Source organism: Meles meles, chromosome 14 (assembly GCF_922984935.1).
Source record: "Meles meles chromosome 14, mMelMel3.1 paternal haplotype, whole genome shotgun sequence".
In the NCBI taxonomy this organism is placed as follows: domain Eukaryota; kingdom Metazoa; phylum Chordata; class Mammalia; order Carnivora; family Mustelidae; genus Meles; species Meles meles.
In genome coordinates this window covers 53,232,607-53,259,628 of record NC_060079.1, presented here as the reverse complement: position 1 = coordinate 53,259,628, position 27,022 = coordinate 53,232,607, and the positions used below count along the sequence as shown (strand labels likewise).

Below are 27,022 nucleotides of genomic sequence, written 5' to 3'. Positions count from 1 at the left end.
CAGCTGTTAGCAAACAAATGGAAAACAATATCCCCATTCCCAAGTCAAATACTCACTTTGTGTACCCAATATGATGCTCACATGAAGTATAGAGTACTTACCAGGAAGTCCCAGATAAATAACTTGGACAAGGAGAAAGATGTGAGTTCCATTATCCGATTTGGGGATAGTGAAGAAATTTATTTCCCATTTTTTTTCTGTAATAAAACTACTATGTGGCAACTGTAGAGAATTCTTGAATTGCAAGATAAATGGCTATGATTTTTATAGAGTGTTGGTATTTAAACAGAAGCATGAGCTATCAGAAGGCTTAAGAAAATAAAGGTATTATTCTCTCTGGAGATCAGAGTCTCATTTGGGGAAATAATCTCTTTCTGAAACAGACACTGCTTTCCTGGTGTTCTGACTGTACTGCCAGACCAGTGAGGTCCCGAAACCTTCATAGCAGCGAAAACAGTGTTATCAAAAAGGCATGACACAATTGGGAGGAATAATATTGGCATGGGGAAATATCTTTTTAACTTCTGACCTAATCCATATAAAAAATAAATTGATTTAGATATGCTTATTTATAATATGAAAGGGATCTTTTCTCTAAACATTCTCTTACTATGTTTAAAGTCTGAACACATCTATTATGAAGAGCAGTTGACTACATTTTTAAAATTACATATCCTATTAAGTAAACTTTTAGATCTCCAAATGAATATATATACATTGGTTTTTATTTTTTGCTTCTGCTAGTGAACTAATATAATTAAATAGTGGAAATATACATGAAATAGAAATTTCAGAAGATTGGCAAAAGTTGAAGTAAACATTAAATTTTGAATTTTCTTTACCAGTACAAAATACTGTTACACCCACAAAATTTATTAAAACTAGAGCAATATAACTGAATTTTGGTGTTTTTTTTTTTAAGTCTGCATTGAGCACTTCATGATATAACAACTTAAAATCTGGTTCTGGAGGTTTATTTTGATACTACATTTTAAGGCTTTTACATCTGAAAAATATTTTTTCACAAGGATAGATCTAAATGGTTCTGTCCACCAAATAATAAAATGTAATTTTTCAACCCCAGGTTTCTAAAGCATTTGTTGAAAATAAGGTAATAAGTATTCATTTTTTCCCTGTTGTACCTGCTGGGTTTAATATATTTTAGTATTTTTTTTCAAGATTGATTGATTGATTGATAGAGGGAGAGAGAATCCCAAGCTGACTCCCCACTCACTGGGAAGCCCAAGATCAATGTCACCACACTGAAATCATGACCTGAGCTGCAATCAAGAGTCAGATGCTGAAATACACTTCTGGGGTGGGGAGCTGGGACCACACCTAAAGCAAGGCCTCCACTGTGGCCCAGCCCCAAGGTGTATTATTCATACTGTATTGCAGATGGTTGGTGCTGTGCTTCAGGAGCCCTGATTGACATCTTGTAGCAGTTTATTGAGTTTATTTGCTGCTGGTTTCAACTCTTGGCTGCAACAGCTGCTCTATGAAAGATGCAGTGAATGAATTTCACAGGCAGAATATATCTGACTTCTTAATGCAAATCCCTGTCTCCAGTCCAGTCACAGGCAACTACCCTTAGTGCCTCACACAAAAATAGCAGTTCTTTGTACCTATTATTACTGAAACCACACATAATGAATACCATAAGCTGAAATATACCATAATCCATGGTTTGATTCAAAGGAACAAATCTTTCACTATATGACATGTGACTTGTTTCCTCCAGTCTTTGGCAATATCTTTTATATCCTAGCAGTATTTTCTGAAAAAGAAATGATCTTTGCTCATGTTTTAGACTGTGTTCCTGTTCTCATTAAGTCATTGCCATCCATTTCCTGTTGTTGGAAAGTTTCCTCATTGGTGCATGACACTGGGTTTTCACGGAGTAGTGAAAGAGTCTTAGGAAATTTTTAAACACATGCCATAAGGTTTCATTGAAAAATTAGATAAAATACTGCGCTGTGTATGATATAACTTAAACATCCCTTAAAATTGTCATTTTCTATCTTTGTCTCGGAAGTTCATTTTTTATATTGCTAATATAATATATATATTATATAATTATATTATATAATTATATTGTATTATATTATATAATTATATTATATATTATATATTATAATTATATTATATATAATTATATAATAATTATATTATATATAATTATATATTATATATAATATAATTATTATATAATTATATATAATATAATTATATAATATAAAAATGTTGCTAATGTGATAGTTTTATACTATCATTAATATCTTCAGGCAGAATGCACTTGAGACTATTCTCAAATACGTGTAGACACACATACTCCAAATACTCTTCTTGATTATTTTGAATAGTCAGATGGTTATTGCTTCTAAGGTGTGATATGGTTAGTGAAGATCTTATATAGGAGTGGGAGATGTCAGTTCTACCGCTTAATTATTTGCTTGAGTGTAGATGATTAACATTAGCTGCAAGTTGTAGTTTCTTTGAGAGGTGGCTTTAAAACACCCTTGCAGTCTGCTGTGGTTTATCTTCCTTTAATTTCACCAAAATTAAATGATATAATTATGAATCCACTTAACTGGTTTTAAGCAAGTTAAAAGTAGTGGTAATACAGTCAAAGGGAAAAGATGATGATATTATTGTTAACCCTCTAAATCTAAAAATTTCTGCTTTTTCTTTGTTTTGTCCTTAATGACTGTATATTTCTAGTATTTAATTCACTTCTGGTAAGAATCATACTGTACATAGTGTCTTATAATGGTTTTTCCCTTTCTTAAAACATTATACACATCTAGTAATAACATTTTCTCCAAGTTATTCTACCTGTAAGTCTTTCTCCACTTAAATAATAAGTGACTGTCTTCGTTCTTGCTATCTTGTATGAGCAAGTCCATTCACTAGACTCCACTAGAATCTAGCTTACTTTTGCATCTAGGCCCTAACTTACAGAAAGGCATGTGAGGCTATATTGTGACAAATTAGCAAGAGTCATTTTACTAAAAACACAAACATTAATCTTTGTACACTCTCATGACATACGCAGATATCCATCCATGATTATGAAACATTTTGTAACCCAATAAAATATACAGTTTTAATCTAGATAATTTGGGTGAGATTTGGTTGATGTTTTAAGGCAATCAGGCTGCAATGCCTTCCTCACTCAGCTTCCTCAGGAAAGTTTTGGAATTATTTTCTGAAGTCATTGCACAGAAAGTCTTGGATTGACATGAGGAAGATGTACATGCCTTAGTAAATGACGAGAACAAGCACAGTCTGAAAGAAAAGTATTTACTGGCATATGTAATGACAAGCAATGAACTAATTGTAATAGTGTTGGAGCAGTTATAGTGATTGACAAATTCATGTCAGGCTGTCCCAAAGATTGATTGTTAGATTGAAAAATTTACCTACATTTATTTACATGCAAAATATCTCCATTTTCAAACCCAACTAATTTTATGGAAGACTAGAGACAAGTAAGATAAGGACTAGTCTTACCATGAGAATGGAGTTAAATGAGTGTAGCAAGTAGTAGTAGTTGAAGAAGAATCCTCTATGACTGAAGAACTTGACATTTTTATCATCACTTACCTTGTAAAGGTATTTTTTTTTCTTTGCATGCAAAAGGGAAGCTCTAAAATTTCCCAATTGCAAACATCCACAAGAATTAAAAATGACTTTAAGGTGTCTTGTAACTAGAGAGTACTATAATTGGTAATGATATGCTTTGATTTGAATATGTAATTACTTTTTAAAGATTTATTTGTTTTGAGAGAAAGAGGGAGAGGAGTGGTAGAGAGAGAGAGAGAGAGAGAGAGAGAATCTCCAGCAGAGTCCCTGCTGAACATTGAGCCCGACTCAGGGCTTGAATCCACAGCCCTGAGACCATGACCTGAGCTGAAATCAAGAGTCAGACACTCAACTGACAGAGCCACACAGACACCCCTTGAATATGTAATTCTTGATGGAGTGGCATGAAACAACTTATTCTCCTCAAACACAATATTTGAGAGAAGAGATAAGGAATAAGAGGCTTCATTCAGCTTGTTGGAGAATTTGAACTAGACTAGGTTTATGTTCCCTGATTGTGTGAATGAGCATGCCCCCCCCCAAAAAAACAATAAAAACAACCCCCCCCCCAAACAATCACTAACAATTTAGGAAAACCAAATTCTTCCCAATTTTGGCTGACCTTTTCTGCAGTCATGAAAAGTTCACTTCAAACCCTGTGCCCTTGAATGCTTAGCTCTCTAACATGAAGACAACTGGTGGTAGTGTCATAAACTATTACCAAGGTAAAATTGTCTACTCTCATAAAGCTTATTAAATCAGTCCAATTCCATTTAAAGCCATAACTATCTTTGCTTTACCAACACTGCCAGAAAAATGAAGATGTCTAATCTGATAAGGAAGTGAAATTTGATCATATGATGGACAGGAGAGAAATGCTATTCTTTAACTCCTCCACAGAAGGAAACTCTAGGTAGGTACCTAGGTTCACTAGATAAAACATGCTCTTCTGCTTGTTCCTTTCACCCATCCTTTTAAATTGAGTAAGCACTACCCTCCCTACCTTCCACTTTACCAAATGTTTGGGACCGGCAGAGTGAGGAACCTAATGAAATTCCCAACCAAGGAGAGCCTCTACTAAAATGGCATCACTAATGAGTTTCCTCTGGATTTCTTTTACTAATAGCAGTAGGCTTTTTATAGCAAGAAGATGATTCCATATTGAATTAAGAAGACATTCTGACAAAGTCACCTCCTTCTGCCTCTTTAAATGCTTTACATGAGCAGTTACCTCTCAAAAGTGAGTCAAAACCTAGCTCATGTTGGTAGGGTTCACATGCTTGAAAGTATGTGTCTGATCAAGATGGAGAAAATTTCACTTAGCAGATTCCTTGCAGTGTGAGTGTTTATGTGCCTGGAAGGGATGTTTTGGGGAGTAGCAACAGATAGTTAAACTGTCTCCTGAAGGAATAGTCACTGCTAACACTAGGTTTTCATGCAAGTTTGGGACAATGCATGTGTTCTTGCTTGTGACACTCAAAGACTGAGCACTGGATCAAGAAAGATTCTGCAAACACCTACCCCTTGTTGATGGCAAAAACAGTGATATCTGGATAAAGAAATGTTGAATTAAGAAATTTGGTTCTCTAGAGGGTATCATGCTTAGTGAAATAAATCGATCAGAGAAAGACAACTATCATATGATCTCCCTGATATGAGGAAGTAGAGATGCAACATGGGGGAGTTAAGGGGATAGGAGAAGAATAAATGAAACAAGATGGGATTGGGAGGGAGACAAACCATAAGTGACTCTTAATCTCACAAAACAAACTGAGGGTTGCTGGGGGGAGGAGGGTTGGGAGAGGGGGGTGGGGTTATGGACATTGGGGAGGGTGCGCTATGGTGAGTGCTGTGAAGTGTGTAAACCTGTGAAGTGTGTAAACAGACTTGTACCTCTGGGGATAAAAATATATGTTTACCAAAAAAAAAATTAATTAATTAATTTAAAAAAAGAGATTTGGTTTTATAGGGTAAATGATGTAAAACCTTCCTATTCCATTTAATCTTAGGGAACTGTCTGCATTGTTCCGTACTACTTTTGGTGTTAATTGATCATTTCTGGAGCTTCTGAAGAACTCCGAAGCCCTGTGGATTGGTGGTCAAGGAGAAACAAATGGAAATGTGTGAAGAAAGGCCCATAGAGGGAGCAGTAAGAAGTCGGGTAGTAAGAAGCAGTAAGAAGACTCTGAGTCGGGGTGGGGATCAAGGAACTTGGGACATTCAGCAGTAGGAGAAACGTTTTGGTTTCTTTTTCCTGGACCCTTGCACATCATTCTACTTTTTAGGTTCTCCATCTGTGCTGACATTTTGGAAACCAAAGCCAAAAGAAATATATCACAGCAGCAGCTCCAAGGTATAAGGCTGTTTCAAACCCAAATTGATTTTTCACATCTTTAATCAAGTAGGAATGGCATGTTGTGAATATTTCTAGGGAGTAAATTTACTAGTGCTTTAAGATTAGCCCAAGTTAAGTATTTGGCAGAGGTTTGGTTTCATTTTGGTTCTTGGTCAAGACAGAATAAAACAGCACTGTGTGCAATTCATAACCAAAATGAAGCATAGAACATAGCAGACATTCATCTTAAGGTCTTTTATTAAAATTCCTACTGTTTGCTCCAGATCTGTAATCAGATCCTACATGTGGAGTTTGCCATTACATAGGAGAAAATAAAAGCTTTGAAAAAACAAAAAACCAGGAGGAAAAAGTTGGATGTTATTATTTTCTTTTCACTAAAAAAAAAAAAAAAAAAAAAAAAAAAAAAGGCAGCTGTAGTATGATGGAACTGATTTCCGATGGAATCTATGAGAAAAGATTCCTTGGATTGTTCCGTGTTTGTCTTGCATCCTTCAGTGATCCCATCACGCAGAGGTGAGCATTTCCCCTACATTGGACTGGGCTCTCCTGTATCACCAGTGGTGATAGGCATTTCCTAGCAGTTAATGACCGGTTAGCTTCAGGGCCCTGGGCTTTGCCTCAGGCTCTTAACTAGCATCTCGTTAACTGGCAGGAAATGTGTTTCCTTTCTGTTGCTTAATTTTATATATTCTTAAAAGAACAGAAAATACCTTGACTGAGGTAGACAACGTTACACCTTCAGCTTCTCATTTGTAAATAACCCTGTTATGAGTAATAGGAAGTGATCCAGCTGGTTGTAAAAAGACACACGCTTAATGGGCAAGTCCTGGTGGACTAATGGTTTTGCTTGAAAAAACATCACACCTGCAGGACACATTGCTCCTGTTTTGTTCCAAACATAATGAGCCTGCATTCAAGCAGAGATGCACACGAATCTCTCTGGGAGTTATAAACCTTGAAATATACAAGAGAAAATTTTTAAAAAACAAATCTAGTTCATTTTTCTCTCAAGAGACTAACATTACACTGTCTAAGCATCACTCTTTCCAAAGGCTCAGTAATTTCCAGATGTAGGGTAGAGCCACTTTTATATGCAATGTAATGCCTTTTTAAAATTTTATACCTGGTCCATACAACTTATGAATATATTGTGGTAAAAATGGCCACTGTTGGTGCCCACTTTGCCCTGCTTTTTTTGGACAGGAATAGTAAAGTATCTGATATTTGCTTCATCAAAATTTTGTTCTTGTTTAACTTGATGGGCTACTGTCCTATGCTTTACTGTAGCTGAACAAACATTTATGGGTCACTCACTGTAGGGCTCGATTTATTTCGTATGCCTTTAATGCCATGCCCACCTTACCGTTTATCCCCTGGACGTAGCTTGGTACCTGGCTTTGACTACAATAGGACCATTGCTAAGATTACATGTTCTGATGTCAGAGTGGTAGCATCTCTTTACTTTTTATTTCCTTTAAAGATTTTATTATTTATTTGACAGGGAGGGAATACAAAGAGGGGGAATGGGAGAAGGAAAAGCAGGCTTCCCGCTGAGCAGGGAGCCCGATGTAGGGCTGGATCCCAGGACCCTGGGATCATGACCTGAGCTGAAGGCAGATGCTTAAAGACTGAGCCACCCAGGTGCCCCAGGGAGGTAGAATCTCTAGCTCAGTAGTTTGGCTAAGTTACTTATTGTTCCTGTGCCTCAGTTTCCTCATTTGTATACCTTGAAAAATAGAACTGTCTTCCTCCAGATTGAGTTGAGTCTCAAATGGAAAAACCCATGCTAAGTGCTTGATATATTTCCTGGCTTTCTTAGCATAAGAAATGTTAAATTATTTATTTATAGTAGGTGCTTAATGGATTAGTGTTCTGCAGAGAAACAGAAGCAATAGGGTGTGTGTGTAGAGAGAGAGAGAGAAAGAGACAGAGACTTTAAGGAATTGGCTTACCGCAACTGTGGAAGGATAGCTAGTCCCAGGGAAGAGCTGAGTTCAATACCAAAGGCAGTCTTACGTCAAAATGCCTTGCTGTTTCAGGAAGTCTGTCTTTGATCCATAAGGGCTTCAGTTGATTTGAAGAGGCCCACCCATATTATTGGTTAAAGTGGAGGGTACTCTTCTTTACTCAAAGTCCACTGATGGAAATGTTAAATCTCATTCCAAACAATACTCACAGAAACATCTAGAATAATGTTTGACCACATGTCTGGACACTGTGGCCTGGCCAAGGTGACATAAAATTAACCATCATATTTAATTAGTTCAATGAAATTAGCAAGTTTCTCAGATAGTGTTACAGAATACAGAGCTTCTTTAGACATATCCTATTTCCTAGTACCACAGAGAATATGAGAAATATAGATCTCCTTTGCCTTGATCAACACTTCTCCAAGGTCCTATGCATCTGAGTCCCAATCTTTTGACTTGTGTCCTCTTACCTTCTGTGATGGAAGATGTGTTCTTGCTTGATGTTCCCATTAGTCTTTGTTTTGCCTTCTCCCTACGCAGCTCTCTCAGCCTTCCCTGGGTGTCATCTGCCCTTTCAAGGGCCACAGATAGATGATTGTCTCAGGGGGAATGCATTAGTGTAACTTATTCTGTAAATTAATCTGGAATTAGCAATATACCCTCAAAGCCCTAGTCAGGCCCTATACCTTGCTGTACAATTTGGAAACTTGTACACAAAAGTGCCTAGTCAAGGGGGCATGGAGGACTGAAGTCTAGTTCATGTAGCCTAGCCCAAGAGAGGATAGTGTCTACCATGGAGAAGGGGCTACATTTTGCTTTGCCTGAGCTCTACCCACTGCAGAGCTGTCTTCCCGGAGTGGGGTACATCTCTCTAATTTTCCCAAAGGTACCATAAAGACTGACCTTAATAGAATAGGAGGCAAAAATTACGTAAAATTAACCCATAGGCAAAATTGTCTTTTCTATACACAAATACTTCCCCTAATGACTTGGCTTTAGAGTGGGTAATGTATGTGACTGTCCTTCCCCATCCCACTTCCACCTCACCCCTGCCCATCACATAACAACACTGAAAGGCATCATGACTTCAATTGTTTGTTTTCACTTACCTTCCTCTTTGCACACCACCATATACATTATTTCTTTCATCTGTACTGTATATTTCCATTTTATAGCTATTAACACCAAATGTCATGATTATCTAAGCATCTGACAAACAAGTCATGGTAGGTGACAAAGACCTTGATTTCTGATGCTTTATTCATTTCTCAGCTTTGACACTATGTGCATTTTGACCCAGATAATTCTTTGTTGTGAGGGCTGTCTTATATGTTGTAGGATATTTAGCAGCATCCATATTCTAGATTCCAGTAGTACCCACCCTTCAAGTTGTGGCAACCAAAAATGTTTCCAGAGAGTAGCAAATGCCTGGAAATGAAAACCATCCCTGTTTTATTTGGTGCTTATTCCAATATACTATAAATGCATGTTCTTGTATTAGTTTGCTAAGCCTGCTGTAACATAGTACCAGATTGGATGGCTTACTTAGCAGAAATGTATTGTCTCACTTCATTGTTCTGAAGTCTGAAGTCTAAAATCAAAAGGTCAACAGTGTTGATTCTTTCTGACTCTAAAAGGGGAGAATTTGTTCTTTAGCTTGTAAATGTCTTTGTCTTTTTACATTGCCTTTCCTCTGTGTGTATCTGAGTGTCAAAATTTTCCCTTTTTATGAGGATACCAATTATAGTAGATTAGAACCCACTGTACTGATAGTTTAACTTGATCACCTCTATAAAGATCCTATTTGCAAATATGCTCACATTTTGAGGCAGGGAGGGTAAGGACTTCAACATATGAATTTGGTGGAGGAATACAGTTCAACCCATGACAGTTCAAAAAAAAATGTATTTATTCAAAACAAAATTCTTTACTCATTTACTTACCAACTTAGCTGCTTCTGAACAGAATAATTTGGTATCATACTTGACGCATTAATGTTCAATGGGACATTTGAATGAATGTGCAAAACAATTTCTTCACATGTAGTAATGGAAATAATTAAAAGTCAATATAAATAGTACTGTTATGCTGAAAATAAATAAATTAAAAAAATATATACATGTAGAGACAAGTATAACTTAGAGATACTCAATATAATGATAACCGTAAAAAAAAGTCAATATAAATAATACAAAGCAAAAATATGTGAGGACAGTTGATAAGCAAGGAGAATAATTTATAGCTTTTTCAAACCTGAAATCTTTGCATAATTTAAGGGACATTATAGATATGTCCATATTTAGAATAGTGCTAAATGGTTTAACCACAATTTTATTTCTAATTCATTCAGCCATTTTGAAGCAAAATGATAATGGAAAAACTTTTCACATGGTCATGCATTCCACAGATTCTTTGTAGACTTTAAAGAACTTTCCTACCAGAGTAGAACTCACTGGTACGAAAGGTTTCCTGGTGTTTCCTGTCATGGAAAAGGTTGAAGTTAAGCCAAAGACCATCCTGTCGAAATTGGGTATATACTCAATGGGAAGCACAAAACAAAAAAAGAGGAGACAAGAGAGAGGTTACTAGTGATTACATGAGGCACAGAATGGATTTCATGACCCCCTAAAGATTCCTTGAAAATCAACTTAGATTATAAAGAGGTGTGGCCATATCAAATGCTGTACAGTTTTATACTGTGGTTGGACACTATTTACATGAGCATGCTGCTTCACAGATTTAAGGTCATGCTGAAATTATGAAGACACTGGAGGAATATCATATATGCTACTCTCCTCGATGTAGAGTAGTAATGGCCTGTATTAATGTATTAATGGCCTCTTCAAGAAAGTAAGACTGAATGGCTTGATACTTGGGGAAGTCTTTGTCTTGTTCTTCTTGTGGGTGTTTCTGTTGTTTCACTGTTATTTGAAGATAAATTTTCTACTCCTGGTTGCACCTGTACCTTTTGCCAAAAATGCTTTTTTTTTTTCCCCCAAAATGCTTTTTAAAGTATCTTTGAAGTGTCATTCAAATACAAAGGCTAAGCAAGGCAGCTATAAGCAGTACCCTTGAGTACCATAGAACTATAATTTTATCTGCAACTGTGCCCAATTATTTTCAAAAAAGTTCTTTATAATTTGCCAAATTTAAGATAATATCCAAATTTGTCCATGTTTCATCCTTGTACTTAATAATGTGCTGTTGCACATCTGTCCTTCTTGGAGTTTCTGGGTCTTTCCAAATCTATGCTTGTTTGGTCCTTTTGTATGCCTTTATCTCCTCTATGATGCTGACCAAGGTTACCTGTCTGAGGGATGCTAAGATATAGAGGTGGAAACAAGACTTTCTCCAGAGCTTCCTCCCTTCACATTGTACCTTGTTCCATCTTTGTTTTCCTATGACTGGTCTCTCTATATGGTCTACCTTTTCCTTGTTTGCCTTCTGATTTCTTACTGAAGACTAGGTTGGCCTCTTCCTCTGCAACAAGGTATCTTTGGAAGCACAGAACAAGGGAAAAACCCTATTGGGTTCAGTCCAGAGTCCATGACATTTGTCTGCTGACCTTGTGACCAAAATTCCTATAAGGCCCTTCCTATCACAATATTTAGGCAGTCCTGGCCAAATACCATAAGTGAATTCTCCATTTCTTCCTAGGAAACAAAAAGGCTCATAAAAGCAGAGCACTGGGAGGGGTGCCTGGGTGGCTCTGTGGGTTAAGGCTCTGCCTTCGGCTCAGGTCATGATCCCAGGGTCCTGGGATCAAGCCCAGCATCTGGCTCTCTGCTTAGTGGAGAGCCTGCTTCCCCCCTCTCTGCCTGCCTCTGCCTACTTGTGATCTTTCTCTCTCTGTCAAATAAATAAATAAAATATTTAAAAATATTTCAAAATAGCAGAGCATTGCATCATCATAATAAACATTAATGTGAAATTTAAAATATACATTAATGTAAATATTGCAATAAAGATATTGAACTTCATCAAGAATTACTCAGTAATTTTAAGTTAAGCATCTGCCTTAGTTTGGGCTGCTATAACAAAGTACTATATACAGATGGCTTAAAAAATGCAACATTTATTTCCCACAGTTCTGGAGATCGAAGTCCAAGATCAGATGCTGATATGATTGGGTTATTGGTGAGAGCACTCTTCCTGCTTTACAGATGGCCTTCACCTTCCTGTTTTCTCACATGGCAGAGAGAAAGGGCTCTGGTCTCTTATAATTATACTAATCTCAGCATGGGGCCTCCACTTTCATAACCTCATCTAAACCTAATTACTTTCCAAAGGCCTCACCTTCAAATACCATCACATTGGGATTAGGACTTTAACCTGACTTTTTTTTCCTTTGGTGGGAGGAGGGGGAAACAAACATTCAGTCTATAGTAGCATCCTTAGAAGTTACATTGTATCCCCAGTAAATTGGTCATGTCAGTGCACTTACTGAATGACAGTGACATTTCTAGTTTCATTGATTGCCTTCCTAGCATTATCAATCCTTTGCTGTAGAATCATTCTAAATCCAAGGGATAAGCTGGTTTTCTGAGGGCCTGACCCAACCTTGTGTTGTTTGGCCTAAAAATTTTTTGGAAAAGAAAAAAAAATGACAATTTCCAATGCTTAAAAAATAAGAGGAACCTCAAATTCTAAGCATCACTTGAAAAAGTAGCAGTGATAGCAACACGGGGTGGCCAGCTTTTCACATGTAACAGTTGGCTGGAGCCCTTTCCTTTCTTGCTCTCCACAGCATGTTCTATTTCACTTTTACTCATTTATGCTTCCCTCCTGGCCACTGCTGGTGTGGCACGATGTCCTGTAACACAGGGACCACCTGGCCACTCTTGGTAAAATTGACCACCTGGATTTAATCATAACTGCATTTTTTCATGTCCAAAGATATTAAATATAGGTATGTTTAAATGTTTTGTATAGTGAAACTCTCTCTAAATAAAGTGATCCTAAGTCTCCCTCCTCTGAACTCTTATGTTTAAACCTTTTTGTAAGCTTCTCTAGTTTCATAATTTCAGTGTTACATTTTGACCAGGTCTTAAATTTTTTAAAGTAAGTTTCTTGTCTTTTAGTGAAATGAAAATATTTTCTTTTTACCTTTTCTTAGAAAAAACCAAAAACCTAAAGTCTGTTTCAAGATGGTTATTCTCATACCTTCAGAATTTCAAATTCAGAGCTATGAAGCACTGGACATTTCAAGGTTTATACTTATAATTTTATATGTACCTTTATATGTACCTATATGTACTTATATGTATTTATATATATATGTATGTATATACATATATATGTATATATATAATTATATATATGTATATATGTGTGTGTATATATATGTATATATATAATTTTATATGTACCCATTATATGTACCTTGATGCCAAAGGAAAATTTTATTTCCCCTTAAATTATATCTCAAATATTGCAAGATAAACTATTTACTTGTAGTGCTCATATAGTAATGATAAATAGCTGAAAATTACTGGGATAGAGAAAAAAATTAGTCTTTGATAGGTAATAACTATAAATATGGAAAGGAATAGGAATATAGAGTCTGCTCCTCCAATTTCTCCCATTTAATTTCATTTAACACTGGAAAAAACACATCCAAACCAGCTTTGCCTAACCCACATTAATTGATAATGAAATAAATCTTAACTAATGTGCTTGATCGTCATTTTCAGAAGAGAATATGCCACATTCAGTATTCACAAACTACCATTGTCAGATTTTTTTCTTCGTTTTTATCTTTCTAAAGAACCACTTGTAATAGATGGCTTCAGAAGTAATGGAAGTGGGACAGAGGGCGTGGTCCCAACAGAGAGCACCTTCCTGGCTCACTGTTCCGGAGTGCAGGGGAGCTGGGTAATTGGCCCACTGCCATGCACTCCTCACGTAGCAGCCACCACTCCTGGTTTCCCCAAACAATTTTTCTTCTTCTGCACACTATAACAAACTAGAATTTAAAACAGCAGTGAGCAGGACCCCTTTCAACCCTGAGGCTTTTCTGAGGCAAAGAGGCCATGCTTCCCACCATGATTGAGGTCTTTGCTCTGATGTCCCCCAGTTACTGGATGAAACTGTGCTTTGAAATAACTGTGGAGAGAGGAACAAGAAGTGTTAGTGCTGGAAATTTAAGAAGTTGGAGTCTCTCTCTCTCTCTCTGTTTTTTCCTCTCTCTCTCTCCATGTGGAATACCTCCAGACTTGTGGAAAAGAACAATGGTGGTTTCATCTGTGTGTGTGTATGAGTGTGTGTGTTCTTCATTTCTAATTGTCAGGTGTTGCTTTAAATGTAGCCTTGCCTGGGAACACTACACATGGATGACAGGGAAACAAAGAAATAGGGGTTTTCATTTTATGCAAAACATTGTGTTAATTGGGGATCAGGTGGTGTGTTTCCCGAAGTAAGCAAAGGGAAAATCATATTTCTAGAAGCTGTCAATGTACAGCATGCACACTCTAGCTTTGACCCTGTGTGAAAAGAGCAGACAGCCCATTGCCAATTCTATTAGGAAATTAAACTGTTTTTGGGCTAACAGCTTGTCAAATCTGATGACTTCAAATAGGAAATAAGAAGAAAAATAGACTTTCTTTACTGATGAGCTTCTTCCACCTAACCCCTGCCCCTCCAGAACATTCTTCCAACTGTATTTCAAACCTAGTTAAGGCTCTGGAATGTTGTTTTTGCAGTTGATTTTTTAAATTCAATCATGATATAACGGTTGTCTCTACATAGTTAACTTTGTGTTCTTAATTAGAATAAATAGCAATCAAACTTCTTAAACTTTATTTACTAAATATGTTTAAGTCAATATTATTTCTAGATGCAGCTAGCCCAATGCTTATGTCACTTAGTTGTCCCATAGCCTAGGATGAATGCTTTGGCCTAGGTAATTATTGTCTACACTGTCTGAATTTGTTGTATAATTACTTGGTATTCTGCTTCATTTTGATTGTTTAGACTTGGCCTTTGAGCACTTGGCATTTTGCTCAGAGGAAGGAATTTACAAATGCATTCCTCAGCTGATAAATGTAATAGCACATGATGGTGTGAATCCTAATTAGAGAATCACACATCTCTAGTACATTAGGGTCAAGAGCTTTCAAGTATCAGAGTAGTGTGTTTATCTCATTAGTATATGCAGCTTTGGAATTGATTATTGCAATAATAACAGTTGTTTTTTTTAAATTAGGGTAATTAAAATTTGTAGTGTTTCCTTTTTATGTTGGGTAAACGCTAATTTTTTTTATATAACTTTAAGTTGGTTTAAAATTAATTTTTAGAGTTTTTTGATTTTTTTTAAATCTGTAGCTCTTCATGGTACATAGGCAGTTTTGTGGGAAAGTCCAGAATGCTTAACATACATGGGACATTGTAGAAAGAGAAAAGGCAAGGCTCATGTTAAGTGGGATATAAACAGTTCTTTACCCCTGAGAATTGTCTTGAAGATGTCACTTTCCTTAAGTGTGCTTATAATGCCCTCAGTCTCTAACATTTTTTCCCCTGAGGTCCATAAGATTAAGGCAGAAAATTATCTAGTTAGTATGATTTTCATATAGACTAACCTTGTGGCAGAAACACATCTGTCTCTCTTTCTCTCTCTACTTAATATTTATCAATAGGTATTAGATAAATACTGACTATATTCGGTGATATATGCTGGATGCCATGGAGGAAAACAAAGGATTTCTCTACAAGCACAGCCTAGATTCAGAGTATCGGGCGTATCTGGAGGTTGGGGGTAGGAAAAGGGTAAAGATAACAAACACATCTGGTAACATGTTAAAAGAACTTTAACTCTGAGCAACAAAATAGTGACAATATTTGGTTATAATCCACAGAATAAAGTAAGTATCCATGAGACCATGCTCATATAAGTAGATGAATGAAAGGGATCAAAAAAGGGACACATTTTCCTTACAGAGGAATTTATATGTGAATAACCCCCTCTAGAAAACTGAGCTTAATTTTGTCTCTCCTGAAGTCTGAGCTGGTCTTAGCAATTAATTTACAAAAAATAGAGTATGGAAAGGGAAAAATAATGACTTTAGAGTGGCAATTCCTAGAATACCCCACCTCAGAGGGTCAAGGTTTATGTCATCAGTGATAAGTCATGTTGATATCATATATTCTTGGTATCTTGTGATGAGAGGGTGTCTTAAATCAGGCTGCTGTAATAGTTACTATAGACTAGGTGGCCTAAAGAAAACAAATGTGGGGGCACCTGGGTGGCTTGGTGGGTTAAAGCCTCTGCCTTTGGCTCAGGTCGTGATTCCAGGGTCCTGGGATCAAGCCCCACATCGGGCTCTCTGCTCAGCAGGGAGCCTGCTTCCCTTCCTCTCTCTCTGCCTACTTGTGATCTCTGTCTGTCAAATAAATAAATAAAAATCTTTGAAAGAAAGAAAGAAAGAAAACAGATGTATTTCTCACATCTCCAGAGGCTGGGAAGTCCAAAATCAAGATGCCAACAGTGTCCAGCGAGTGTCCTCTTCTTGGTTTACAGACAGCAGCCTTCTCGGATATTCTGTTAGTTTGGACAAATGTATAATGATAGGTATCTACCTTATGGTATCATACAGAGTATCCCCTGTCTTTCATCTTTTCTTTTAAGGGCAGTAACCCCAGTCATGTGAGTTGTATTCTCATGACCTAATTACCTTCCAAAGACTCTACCTCCAAATACCATCACACTGGGGGATTGGGCCTTCACCATATGAATTTTTGAGAGACACAAACATTGAGTCTGTAGTGGAAGGACACCTTGCCTCTATGGTATTTTTTCTGTACTTCCACAGACAAATAATGAAAGGACCAAATACCAGGCTGATACTCTACCACTTTCAATCATCAAAAAGCATAAAAACTGAGACTCTGTCACAAATTAGAGTAGAATAAGAAGACATGACTAACTGCAACATGGTACACTATATTGGATTTTGGAAAAGAGAATATCAATGAAAAACATTATAATCTGAATAGAGTCTATAGTTTAATTATTTTGTATCAATGCCAAATTTTTATTTTTGACAACTATACCCCTAATTAATATTAAGGAAACTGGCAGAAAGTGCATATGTACTTTTTACACTACCTTTGCAAAAACATTTGTTAATAAAAAACGTTATCATAAGACAAATGTTACTAAGAACTACTGGTTTTAAGAGGAAGAACAGATCACCATAGATAGAGGCGGCTTCTGGAAGGAGTGGAGCTATATGACAGGTTCCCCAAATTGGATTGGATTTGTGGCCCATCATGGATTGCTCCATTCCAGAGTGTCTACTTTTGGATCTTTTACATGAGACTGAATTCTCCTAGCCACTGCTGCAAATAATTCTGATACCAGAGCAATGTGATTTTTGTCTTAAATTTGGGCGCCCTGGGAGTAGCTAATTCCCTCTGAATGGCCTTTTATCTGCAGGATGTAAGCATGGCCCAAATTGAAGAGTACTCTGGTCAAGAGGACACTTCTGGCCCTATTCTTCTGAGGCTCTACCTCCTCTAGTTTCTCTGTCCCTCTGATCCAATGTACTGTCTGAAAGCAAAATTACCCATATTCTTAGTTTGACCTCAGAATATTCTTTTCACCTCAAAGCTTTTACTTAAATGAAACATCCTGCAAAAGCAAAACATTCAACTTTCTCCATCATGCTTTCTTCTTTAACCATTACTACAGAACAAATTAAGAAGGCAGTTAAAGGGAATCAAAACACCCAGGACCACATGGTCTTTAGGCCTGTTCTCTCATGATTTTAAGGGAAAAGAAAATTCTTTTTTTCTAAATTTTTAATTTTTTATCAACATATAAGCTATTATTAGCCCCAGGGGTACAGGTCTGTTAATCACCAGGTTTACACACTTCCCAGCACTCACCATAGCACATACCCTCCCCAATGTCCACAACCCAACCACCCTGTCCTTACTCGCCTCCCCCCAGCAACCCTCAGTTTGTTTTGTGAAATCAAGAGTCTCTTATGGTTTGTCTCCCTCCCGATCCCATAGTGTTTAATTTTTTCCTTCCTTACCCTCCAAGACCCCTACTCTGCCTCTCAAATTCCTCATATCCGGGAGATCATATGATAATTGTATTTCTCTGATTGACTTATTTTGTTCAGCGAAATAAGACTCATCCACATCGTTGCAAACGGCAAGATTTCATTTCTTTTTATGGCTGCATAGTATTCCATTGTATATATATACCAGCTCTTCTTTATCCATTCATCTGTTGATGGATATCTAGGTTCTTTCCATAGTTTGACTATTGTGGACGTTGCTGCTATAAACATTTGGGTACACGTGCCCCTTTGGATCACCACATTTGTATCTTTAGGGTAAATAGCCAGTAGTGTGATTGCTGGGTCTTAGGGTAGCTCTATTTTCAACTTTTTGAGGAACCTCCATGCTGTTTTCCAGAATGGTTGCACCAGCTTGCACTCCCATGAGCAGCGTGGAAGGGATCCCTTTTCTCCACATCCTCACCAGCATCTGCTGTTTCCTGACTTGTTAATTTTACCATTCTGACTGGTATAAGGTGGTATCTCACTATGGTTTTTATTTGTATTTCCCTGATGCCGAGTGATATGGAGGACTTTTTCATATGTTTGTTGGCCATCCGCATGTCTTCTTTGCAGAAATGTCTGTTCATGTCCTCTGCCCATTTCTTGATTGGAATATTTTTTCTTTGGGTGTTGAGTTTGATAAGTTCTTTATAGATTTTGGATACTAGCCCTTTATCTGATATGCCATTTGCAAATATCTTCTCCCATTCTGTCAGTTGTCTTTTGGTTTTGTTGACTGTTTCCTTTGCCATGCAAAAGCTTTTGATGTTGATGAAGTCCCAATAGTTCATTTTTGCCCTTACTTCCCTTGCCTTTGGTGATGTTTCTAGGAAGAAGTTGCTGCAGCTGAGGTCAAGAGGTTGCTGCCTGTGTTCTCCTCAAGGATTTTGATGCATTCCTTTCTCACATTGAGGATTTTCATCCATTTGGAGTCTATTTTTGTGTGTAGTGTAAGGAAATGGTCCAGTTTCATTTTTCTCCATGTGGTTCTCCAATTTTCCCAACACCATTTGTTGAAGAGACTGTCTTTTTTCCATTGGACCTTATTTCCTGCTTAGTCAAAGATCAGTTGACCATAGAGTTGAGGGTCTATTTCTGGGCTCTCTCTATTATGTTCCGTTGATCTATGTGTCTGTTTTTGTGCCAATACCATACTATCTTGATGGTCACACCTTTGTAATAGAGCTTGAAGTCTGGAGTTGTGATGCCACCAACTCTGGCTTTCTTTTTCAACATTTCTCTGGCTATTCGATGTCTTTTCTGGTTCCCTATAAATTTTAGGATTTTGGTCTCCTTATCTTTGAAAAAAATGGATGGTATTTTCATAGGGATTGCATTAAATGTGTAGATTGCTTTAGGTAGCCTAGACATTTTCACAATATTTGTTCTTCCAATCCATGAGTATAGAACATTTTCCCATTTCTTTGTGTCTTCCTCCATTTCTTTCATGAGTACTTTATAGTTTTCTGAGTGTGGATTCTTTGCCTCTTTGGTTAGGTTTATTCCTAGATATCTTATGGTTTGGGGTGTAATTGTAAATGGGATCGACTCCTTAATTTTTCTTTCTTCTGTCTTGTTGTTGGTGTATAGAAATGCGACTGATTTCTGTGCATTGATTTTTATATCCTGACACTTTGCTGAATTCCTGTATGAATTCTAGCAGTTTTGGAGTGGAGTCTTTTGGGTTTTCCACATAAGGTATCATATCATCTGCAAACAGTGAGAGTTTGACTTCTTTGCCAATTTGGATGTCTTTAATTTCTTTTTGTTGTCTGATTGCTGAGGCTAGGACTTCTAGTACTATGTTGAATTGCAGTGGTGATAATGGACATCCCTGCTGTGTTCCTGACCTTAGGGGAAAAGCTCTCAGTTTTTCTCCATTGAGAATGATATTCGCGGTGGGTTGTTCATAGATGGCTTTGATGATATTGAGGTATGTACCTTCTCTCCCTACACTTTGACGAGTTTTGATCAAGAGAGGATGCTATACTTTGTCAAATGCTTTTTCAGCATCTATTGAGAGTATCATATGGTTCTTGTTCTTTCTTTTATTAATGTATTGTATACCATTGATTGATTTGTGGATGTTGAACCAATCTTGCAGCCCTGGAATAAATTCCACTGGTCATGGTGAATAATCCTTTTAAAGTACTGTTGGATCCTATTGGCTAGTATTTTGGTGAGAATTTTCCCATCTGTTTTCACCAAGGATATTGGTCTGTAATTCTTCTTTTCAATGGAGTCTTTGTCTGGTTTTGGGATCAAGGCAATGCTGGCCTCATGAAATGAATTTGGATGTTTTCCTTGCATTTCTATTTTTTGGAACAGATTCAGGAGAGTAGGTATTAATTTTCCTTTACATGTTTGGTAGAATTCCCCTGGGAAGACATCTGGCCCTGGGCTCTTGTTTGTTGGGAGATTTTTGATGACTGCTTCAATCTCCTTACTGGTGATGGGTCTATTCAGCTTTTCTATTTCTTCCTGCTTCCGTTTTGGTAGTTTATATGTTTCTGGGAATGTATCTATTTTTTCCAAATTGTCAGATTTGCTGATGCATCCTTGCTCATAGTATGTTCTTATAATTGTTTGTATTTCTTTGGTGTTGGTTGTGATCTCTCCTCTTTCATTCATGATTTTATTTATTTGGGTCCTTTCTGTTTTCTTTTTGATAAATCTGGCCAGGGGTTTATCGATCTTATTAATTCTTTCACTGAACCAGCTCCTAGTTTTGTTGATTTGTCCTATTATTTTTTTGGTTTCTATTTCATTGATTTCTGCTCTGACCTTTAGTATTTCTCTTCTCCAGCTGGGTTTAGGCTTTCTTGACTGTTCTTTAAAAAAAAATATATATATATATAAATATATATATATGTTTATATATATATTTATATATATATATTTATATATATATTTATATATATATATATTTCCAGCTTGAAGTGAGTTTATTCTTGTCTATATAGTCACAAAACATAACACTCCTAAATGTCCATGAAATTATCTATTAATCCTGCCTCCTTGATTTGCTTTAGTAAGAGTACAGCTAACTCCATAGGCTCTTTTGCCACCAATAGTTCCCTAAAAGGTAAGATTCTTTTTGTCTCTTCTTTGATTCAACTCTAGTAAGTTCCTTTCTATTTGAAAGCTTCTAGGAAAAGTCCTTAAAATGATGTTTTAGAAGACTGTCCCCACAAAGCAAGAACAAATGTAAAGCTTCACTCTGTTCAAATCTTACCTCTGACAGCATAGTCATGTTCTGTAAATCCAAGAATGATGAGATCATGTCTATCAAGTGCCCTGACCTCCCTAGGGTACACATTGCCCCTACTGCCTGCAGAAGGTAGAATGGCACACTTTTCTCCTTTCCATGCCTCTCTAAGGAATCTCTTACTCCCAGCAGCATTGAAACTTTGTTCCTGTAAGCCTTGCCTGTGCTAAAGTGCTGTTAAAGGGATGTTTTTTAGGGGGGAAGAGGTCTGGGAAGAAGGCCAAGATCTGAAGCCACTCTCTGAACAGAGGGAAATAGAAGTGCTTCTAACTGAGAAAAGACAATTTCTGTTGCCAGGATTCTTCTGTCGGTCTACACCAAAGGTGATTCTATAAACTGTCCCCAAGGAGCTATTTCCAACTGTATAAACAAAAAAACCAAGGTCCTTGGAAGAATAGACTTGGCCATTCCTTACACGGAGGTAAGGCTTAACATGGGTCTAGTGATGTGCTGGCTTGCAAGCAGTCAACTATGGTGTGACTGAAGACAGGTTGAGTGGAGAAACTCTGCGTGTGGGAGTGTTGTTAGCAGACAGTGAGGCAGGGAGGAAAAAGGGAGCAGGCATCTCAGTAGAAGGAGTCTCGCCTTGGTTCCGAAGTTGTAGGATTTGCCGGAGCAAGGCCTTCCCTTCTTCCCGGGTATCATTGAATGCACAACACTTTTGGGCACAAGTTGAAGCTTCATCCCATAGCTTGCACTTAAAATAGTACTGGGCCAAATAGCGGAAGGCAGTGCTTTCCTCCAGGTGCTCCACTATTTCCCCACAGGAATAGATATCTTGGATATATTTGATGTAACACTGGGCAGCTTGTTCTGACTCAGTCAACTGTTCATGAAGCTTTGCCAGTTTCACCAGAGCCATTTTCTCCACATCTCCCACGGCATAAGCTCTCCAATAACACTTTTTGGCTTCCACTAGTTGATTGAGTTTCTCATAACATTCTCCTAAAGCAACCAGCATACGAGAATCATTAGGCCGAAGTTGATGGGCCCGTCTGTAATAATAAAGGCAATAAAATGGCATCTTAAGGATTTCATAGGTCTGTCCAAGCCCATACCAGGCTCTGTAGTCCCGTTTATTGACCTCAGTGGCATGTCTATAAGCCTGAATAGCAGCAGATGTGTTCTTCATTTCCATGTACTCATGTCCCATCAGTGTCCAGGCCCCAAGATACCGAGGATTCAATTTCAGGGCTCTGAAATATATATTATATATAATATATATATATTCATATATATATATATGATATATATAATATATATATATATATATAATAATATATAATATATAATAATATAATAATATATATATAATAATATATATTATATATAATATATATATATAATATATATATATTCATATATATATATATATATATATGAACGGTGAATAGAACAGAGCCACCCATTTGATTTTGGGTGTATTTTGGTCTCTTAGAAGAAACTACCTCCCAAATTTTTAATAAAAGAAAGAAAATATATACATACACAAAAATAAGTGTAAACCTCATGAAGGAATGGAATATGACTATAAAGATGAAAATTTTAAAAAATTCTAAAAGAGTTGATAAAAATAAGTTGGTTGGGAAAAGAAATCAAAATAATGTGGAGAGAATTTGCTCAGGCTGGAGACTAGAACAAAGCCCTGTGCTAGATTTAGGGTATATTCTGATCTATTAGAAGAAGTTATATCCCAAAATTTTTCAGAAAAAAAAAGCCCTATATGTATACAAAAAATAAAGTTAGAATGAAGGATAAAGTATGACTATAATAATGAAGGTTCAAAAAGATTTTTTTAAAGAAAGGTATTGTTAAGATAAACTAATTAAAAACATTAAAAGAGGAAAGAATTAAAAAATTAGAATAAGAAAAAATAAAATTAAAAAAATTTAATTAATTTTTCAAGAGTAAAGAATCATGGTGAGAAAACTATGAATAACGTGCTTTGCTTTCCTCTCCTCTTGAATTCTGCTGTTCTCCTTAATCAGTGAGCTTGGCCTTGTCTGGATGTTCTTGCTGATCTTCTGGGAGAGGGGCCTGTTGTAGTGATTCCCAAGTGTCTTTGCCCAAGGTGGAATTGCACTGCCCTTGCCAGGGGCCAGGCTAAGTAATCTGCTTGGGTTCGCTCTCAGGAGCTTTTGTTCCCTGAACGCTTTCCGTAGAACTCTGGAGGATGGGAATGAAAATGGTGGCCTCCCAGTCTCCAGCCTAGGAGGAGCCAAGAGCTCTGGGCCCCACTCCTCAGTGTGCCCTCGGAAAATCGCTCAATCATTCCTGTCTCCCTGGTCTCCAGCCATGCCCTGAGCTCACCCGGCCTGTGACTGAGTGTTTCTATCTCTGGCACACAGTCCCATTTGGAGTCTTCAAACCCAGCAGATTCCTGCCTCCAGAGAAGGAAGGTGAGTCTTCCTGGAACTGCCACCTGTAGGGTCCCTACTCAAAGAGCAGTGGCCCAACTGTACCACGGATCACAGTTTAAGGTAACCCCGAGCTGAGAGCTCACTCCTCTGTAGCCAGCTTCCCCGCTCTAATATCTGTGAGCTCTGCTATACTCAGACACCCCTGATCCTTCTGTGACCCTGCAGGACCTCAGACCACGCTGTTCCCGTGAGGGCTCCATCCCCGCTTAGCCTCTGCAGCTATGCTCCTCAGTGGAGCTGACTTTTAAAAGTTCTGATTTTGTGCTCCATTGCTCCACCACTTGCCGGGAGCAGGCCCCTCCCCCCGTGGTCTATCTTCCCATAGCTTCAGATTCACTTCACTGCACATCCTACCTTTCAGAACATGGTGGATTTTCTGTTTCTAGATTTGCTGCTCTTCTTCTCTTCAATCTCCTATTGGATTTGGAGGTGTTTGGAATGGTTTGATAACTATCTAACTGAAGTCCTGCGACCTGATGTCATCTCAGCCTGCTGCTACTCTGCCATCTTGACTCCTCCCTGAAAAGATAATTCTTGTACACTGTAATGAAATGCAAAATCATGGGAAAATGATAAAAGGTTCTTACCCTTTCAGTGAGATTAGATTAATAATAGTAAAACTTCGTAATGAACAGCAACAGTAGCAAAATACTACATGGACTAAGTTCACTTAAGAGCAAAGATGGAAAATAAAATATTAGCAAATGGATGTCACAATTTCTTAAAAGAACAAAACCATAGCCATAAATGCAAACAATGCTTCTTTTTTTGAGGTATAATAGATGCATAACATTAGTTTCAGGTATACACATAATGATTCAATCTTCCTATGTATTAGAAAATGATCACTCTAAGTTTATTTAACATGTATCGGCATAGATTGTTAAAATATTTTCTTCTGATGACAGTTTAATGTTAACTCTTAGCAGCTTTTGAATCCCTAATATAGGACTAACTATAATCACCATGCTATACGTTAACATCCCTATGACATTTTTTATAACTGGAAGTTTGTACCTTTTGACATCCTTTACCGATTTCTTCTCCTTCTATCCTGTTTTCTGTATCTGAATTGCTGTTTGGTTTTTTGGTTTTTGGTTTTGTTTTTAGGATTCCACATATAAGTAAGATCATACAGTATTTGTCTTCCTCTGTCTTATTTGTCTGACTTATTTCACATGGCATAATGCCCTCAAGGTCATCTACGTTGTCACAAATGGCAGACTTCCTTCTTTTTATGGGTGAAAAAATATTCCATTTAGTTTTTTCTTTATTCATTCTTCTGTTGATGTACACTTAGGTGGTTTCCATATTTTGTCTATTGTAAAGCTGCAATGAACATGGAGGTACATATCCTTTTGTGTTAGTGTTTTGGAATTTTTTTTTTTGGATACATACCCAGAAGTGGAATCTGAGCTATATGGTAGTTCTACTTTAGTTTTTTGAGGAATCTCCATACTATTTTCCACAATTTACATTCCTACCAAAACTACACAAAGATATTTTTTTCTCCACATCTTTGTCAACACTTGTTATTTCTTGTTTTTTTTTTTGATAGTAGCCATTTTAAAAGGTGCAAGGTGATATCTCATAATTTTGATTTGCATTTCTCTGATGATTAGTGGCACTGAACATCTTTTCATGTACCTGTTGGCAAGGTGCCTGCATTTTAACTGCTGCATACCTCAAATATATGTAGCTTAATTTATTTAATTCTCTTTCCATTGGTGGCTATTTGGGTATTCTCTTAATTTTGACTGTTACAAGTAATGTAGTAGCAATTAATTTTTTTGCATGTACATTCTAATATAGGTATTCTGCAGGATATTGAGCAATGGCATTAACAGCCAAAAAGATGTGTGAATTAAAATAAAATATCCAGTTGATAATTCAGTGAGATAGAAATGGGAAAAGGGGGGTTTTAATTTGATAGAGTATATTAAGGAGAAGTAAGCATCATACTTAAAATTTAAAAACTATTACAAAAACACTTGGTTGTGAGAAACAAAATTTATATAAGGTATGAAAATAGTACTTAGGTATTGTAAACATTAAACTAATACAAAATTCCTAGCAATTTGGGTTGTATTCTTTGGTACCTTTCTGAAATTTGCTTGTTAAATTTTGTCAACATATTAAGTTCCTTCTGCGTTGGTATATACAGGTCTATCTCACTCATTTTTTAATAGGTATATGTTCCATAGTATTTGATAATTTGTTTAATGCTCCCTCAATTTACAATATTTTGGTTTTCTCTAAATTTAATTATTCTCATAATGTTTTTTGAACATTTCTGTGTATCTGTCCTAGTGTTTATATTCTGGTAAGGTGGATATCAACAAATAGAAAGGTAAGGAGGGCTGAGGAAGCAGAATTGAGCTAGTGTATAACTTTGCAGAACCTACCTGAGCAGAGAAGGAAAAAAGATATAGCATTATCTAAAAGTGTTAAAAGAGGTATTTTATATTTTGGGGGAAAATATATGTGTAAGATAACAACACAAAAAATACTAAAGAACTGCCAATACATGGCTGCAGCCTCGTGTACCCCTTCCTAAATCCACTCTAATTAGGATTCAGATTCTTCCCTCCCTTAAATTTCTCTGGCTATGGTCACCAAGGGCCCTTCATACCATGGGACATTTTTCCTTCTTGATAATTGGTTTTATTGGCCACCTTCTTTTTCTTGAAATTGGGTTGGGAGTCCAGGCAGTAATATTCCCTGGAGTGCTCTTAGCCCCCTGACTCCTCTACTCTGATTTATTTCCAGATCTTCTTCTTCTTCTTCTTTTTTAAAAGATTTTATTTATTTATTTGAGAGAGAGAGAGAGCAAGTAAGAGAGAGCATGAGAGGGGAGATGGTCAGAGGGAGAAGCAGACTCCCCGTGGAGCTGGGAGCTTGATGTGAGACTTGATCCCAGGACTCCGGGATTATGACCTGAGCTGAAGGCAGTTGGTTAGCCAACTGAGCCACCCAAGTGCCCCTCTTTTTAGATTAACTCTTCCCACATTATAACTATTACAGATCCCAGTATTTGTCTTTCACTCCCTTCTTACTTGACTAACCTGTTTTGCATGGGCTTATCTGCTCCCTTGGCTTTAAGTAGCATTTAGATTTGCACTCCAGCTATAAAATTTGAAGTCTCTCCCTTGAGTTCTAGAACCATCTATGTCTATCTTTAACACATGGGAATTCCACAGGTGCTTCAAACTCAGCAGTCCAAAACCAAATTCATAACCATCATTCCCATTCCCAAGTAATTTCCTCCTGTTCAATGATCAATTATTGGTATTCAGTTAATTGTCCATGAAAAATACCACCTTCACCAAATCTCATATCTAATTTTATCAATC

General features: G+C 37.1%; 1 protein-coding gene and 1 pseudogene across 1 annotated transcript; both read right to left on the bottom strand.

Moving 5' to 3' along the window:
• Nucleotides 1-21,234, bottom strand: part of LOC123956074 — a 155,061-nt pseudogene extending 133,827 nt beyond the window's left edge.
• A 282-nt stretch (nt 21,235-21,516) lies between these two features.
• On the bottom strand, nt 21,517-26,778 carry LOC123956073 (cell division cycle protein 23 homolog). The gene is made up of 2 exons (XM_046028320.1): nt 26,735-26,778; nt 21,517-22,445 (listed from the first exon to the last, which is right to left on the bottom strand). Exons 1-2 carry the CDS (start codon nt 26,776-26,778, stop codon nt 21,719-21,721), a joined length of 771 nt encoding a protein of 256 aa, XP_045884276.1. The 3' UTR covers nt 21,517-21,718.
• Between the last annotated feature and the right edge of the window lie 244 nt (nt 26,779-27,022).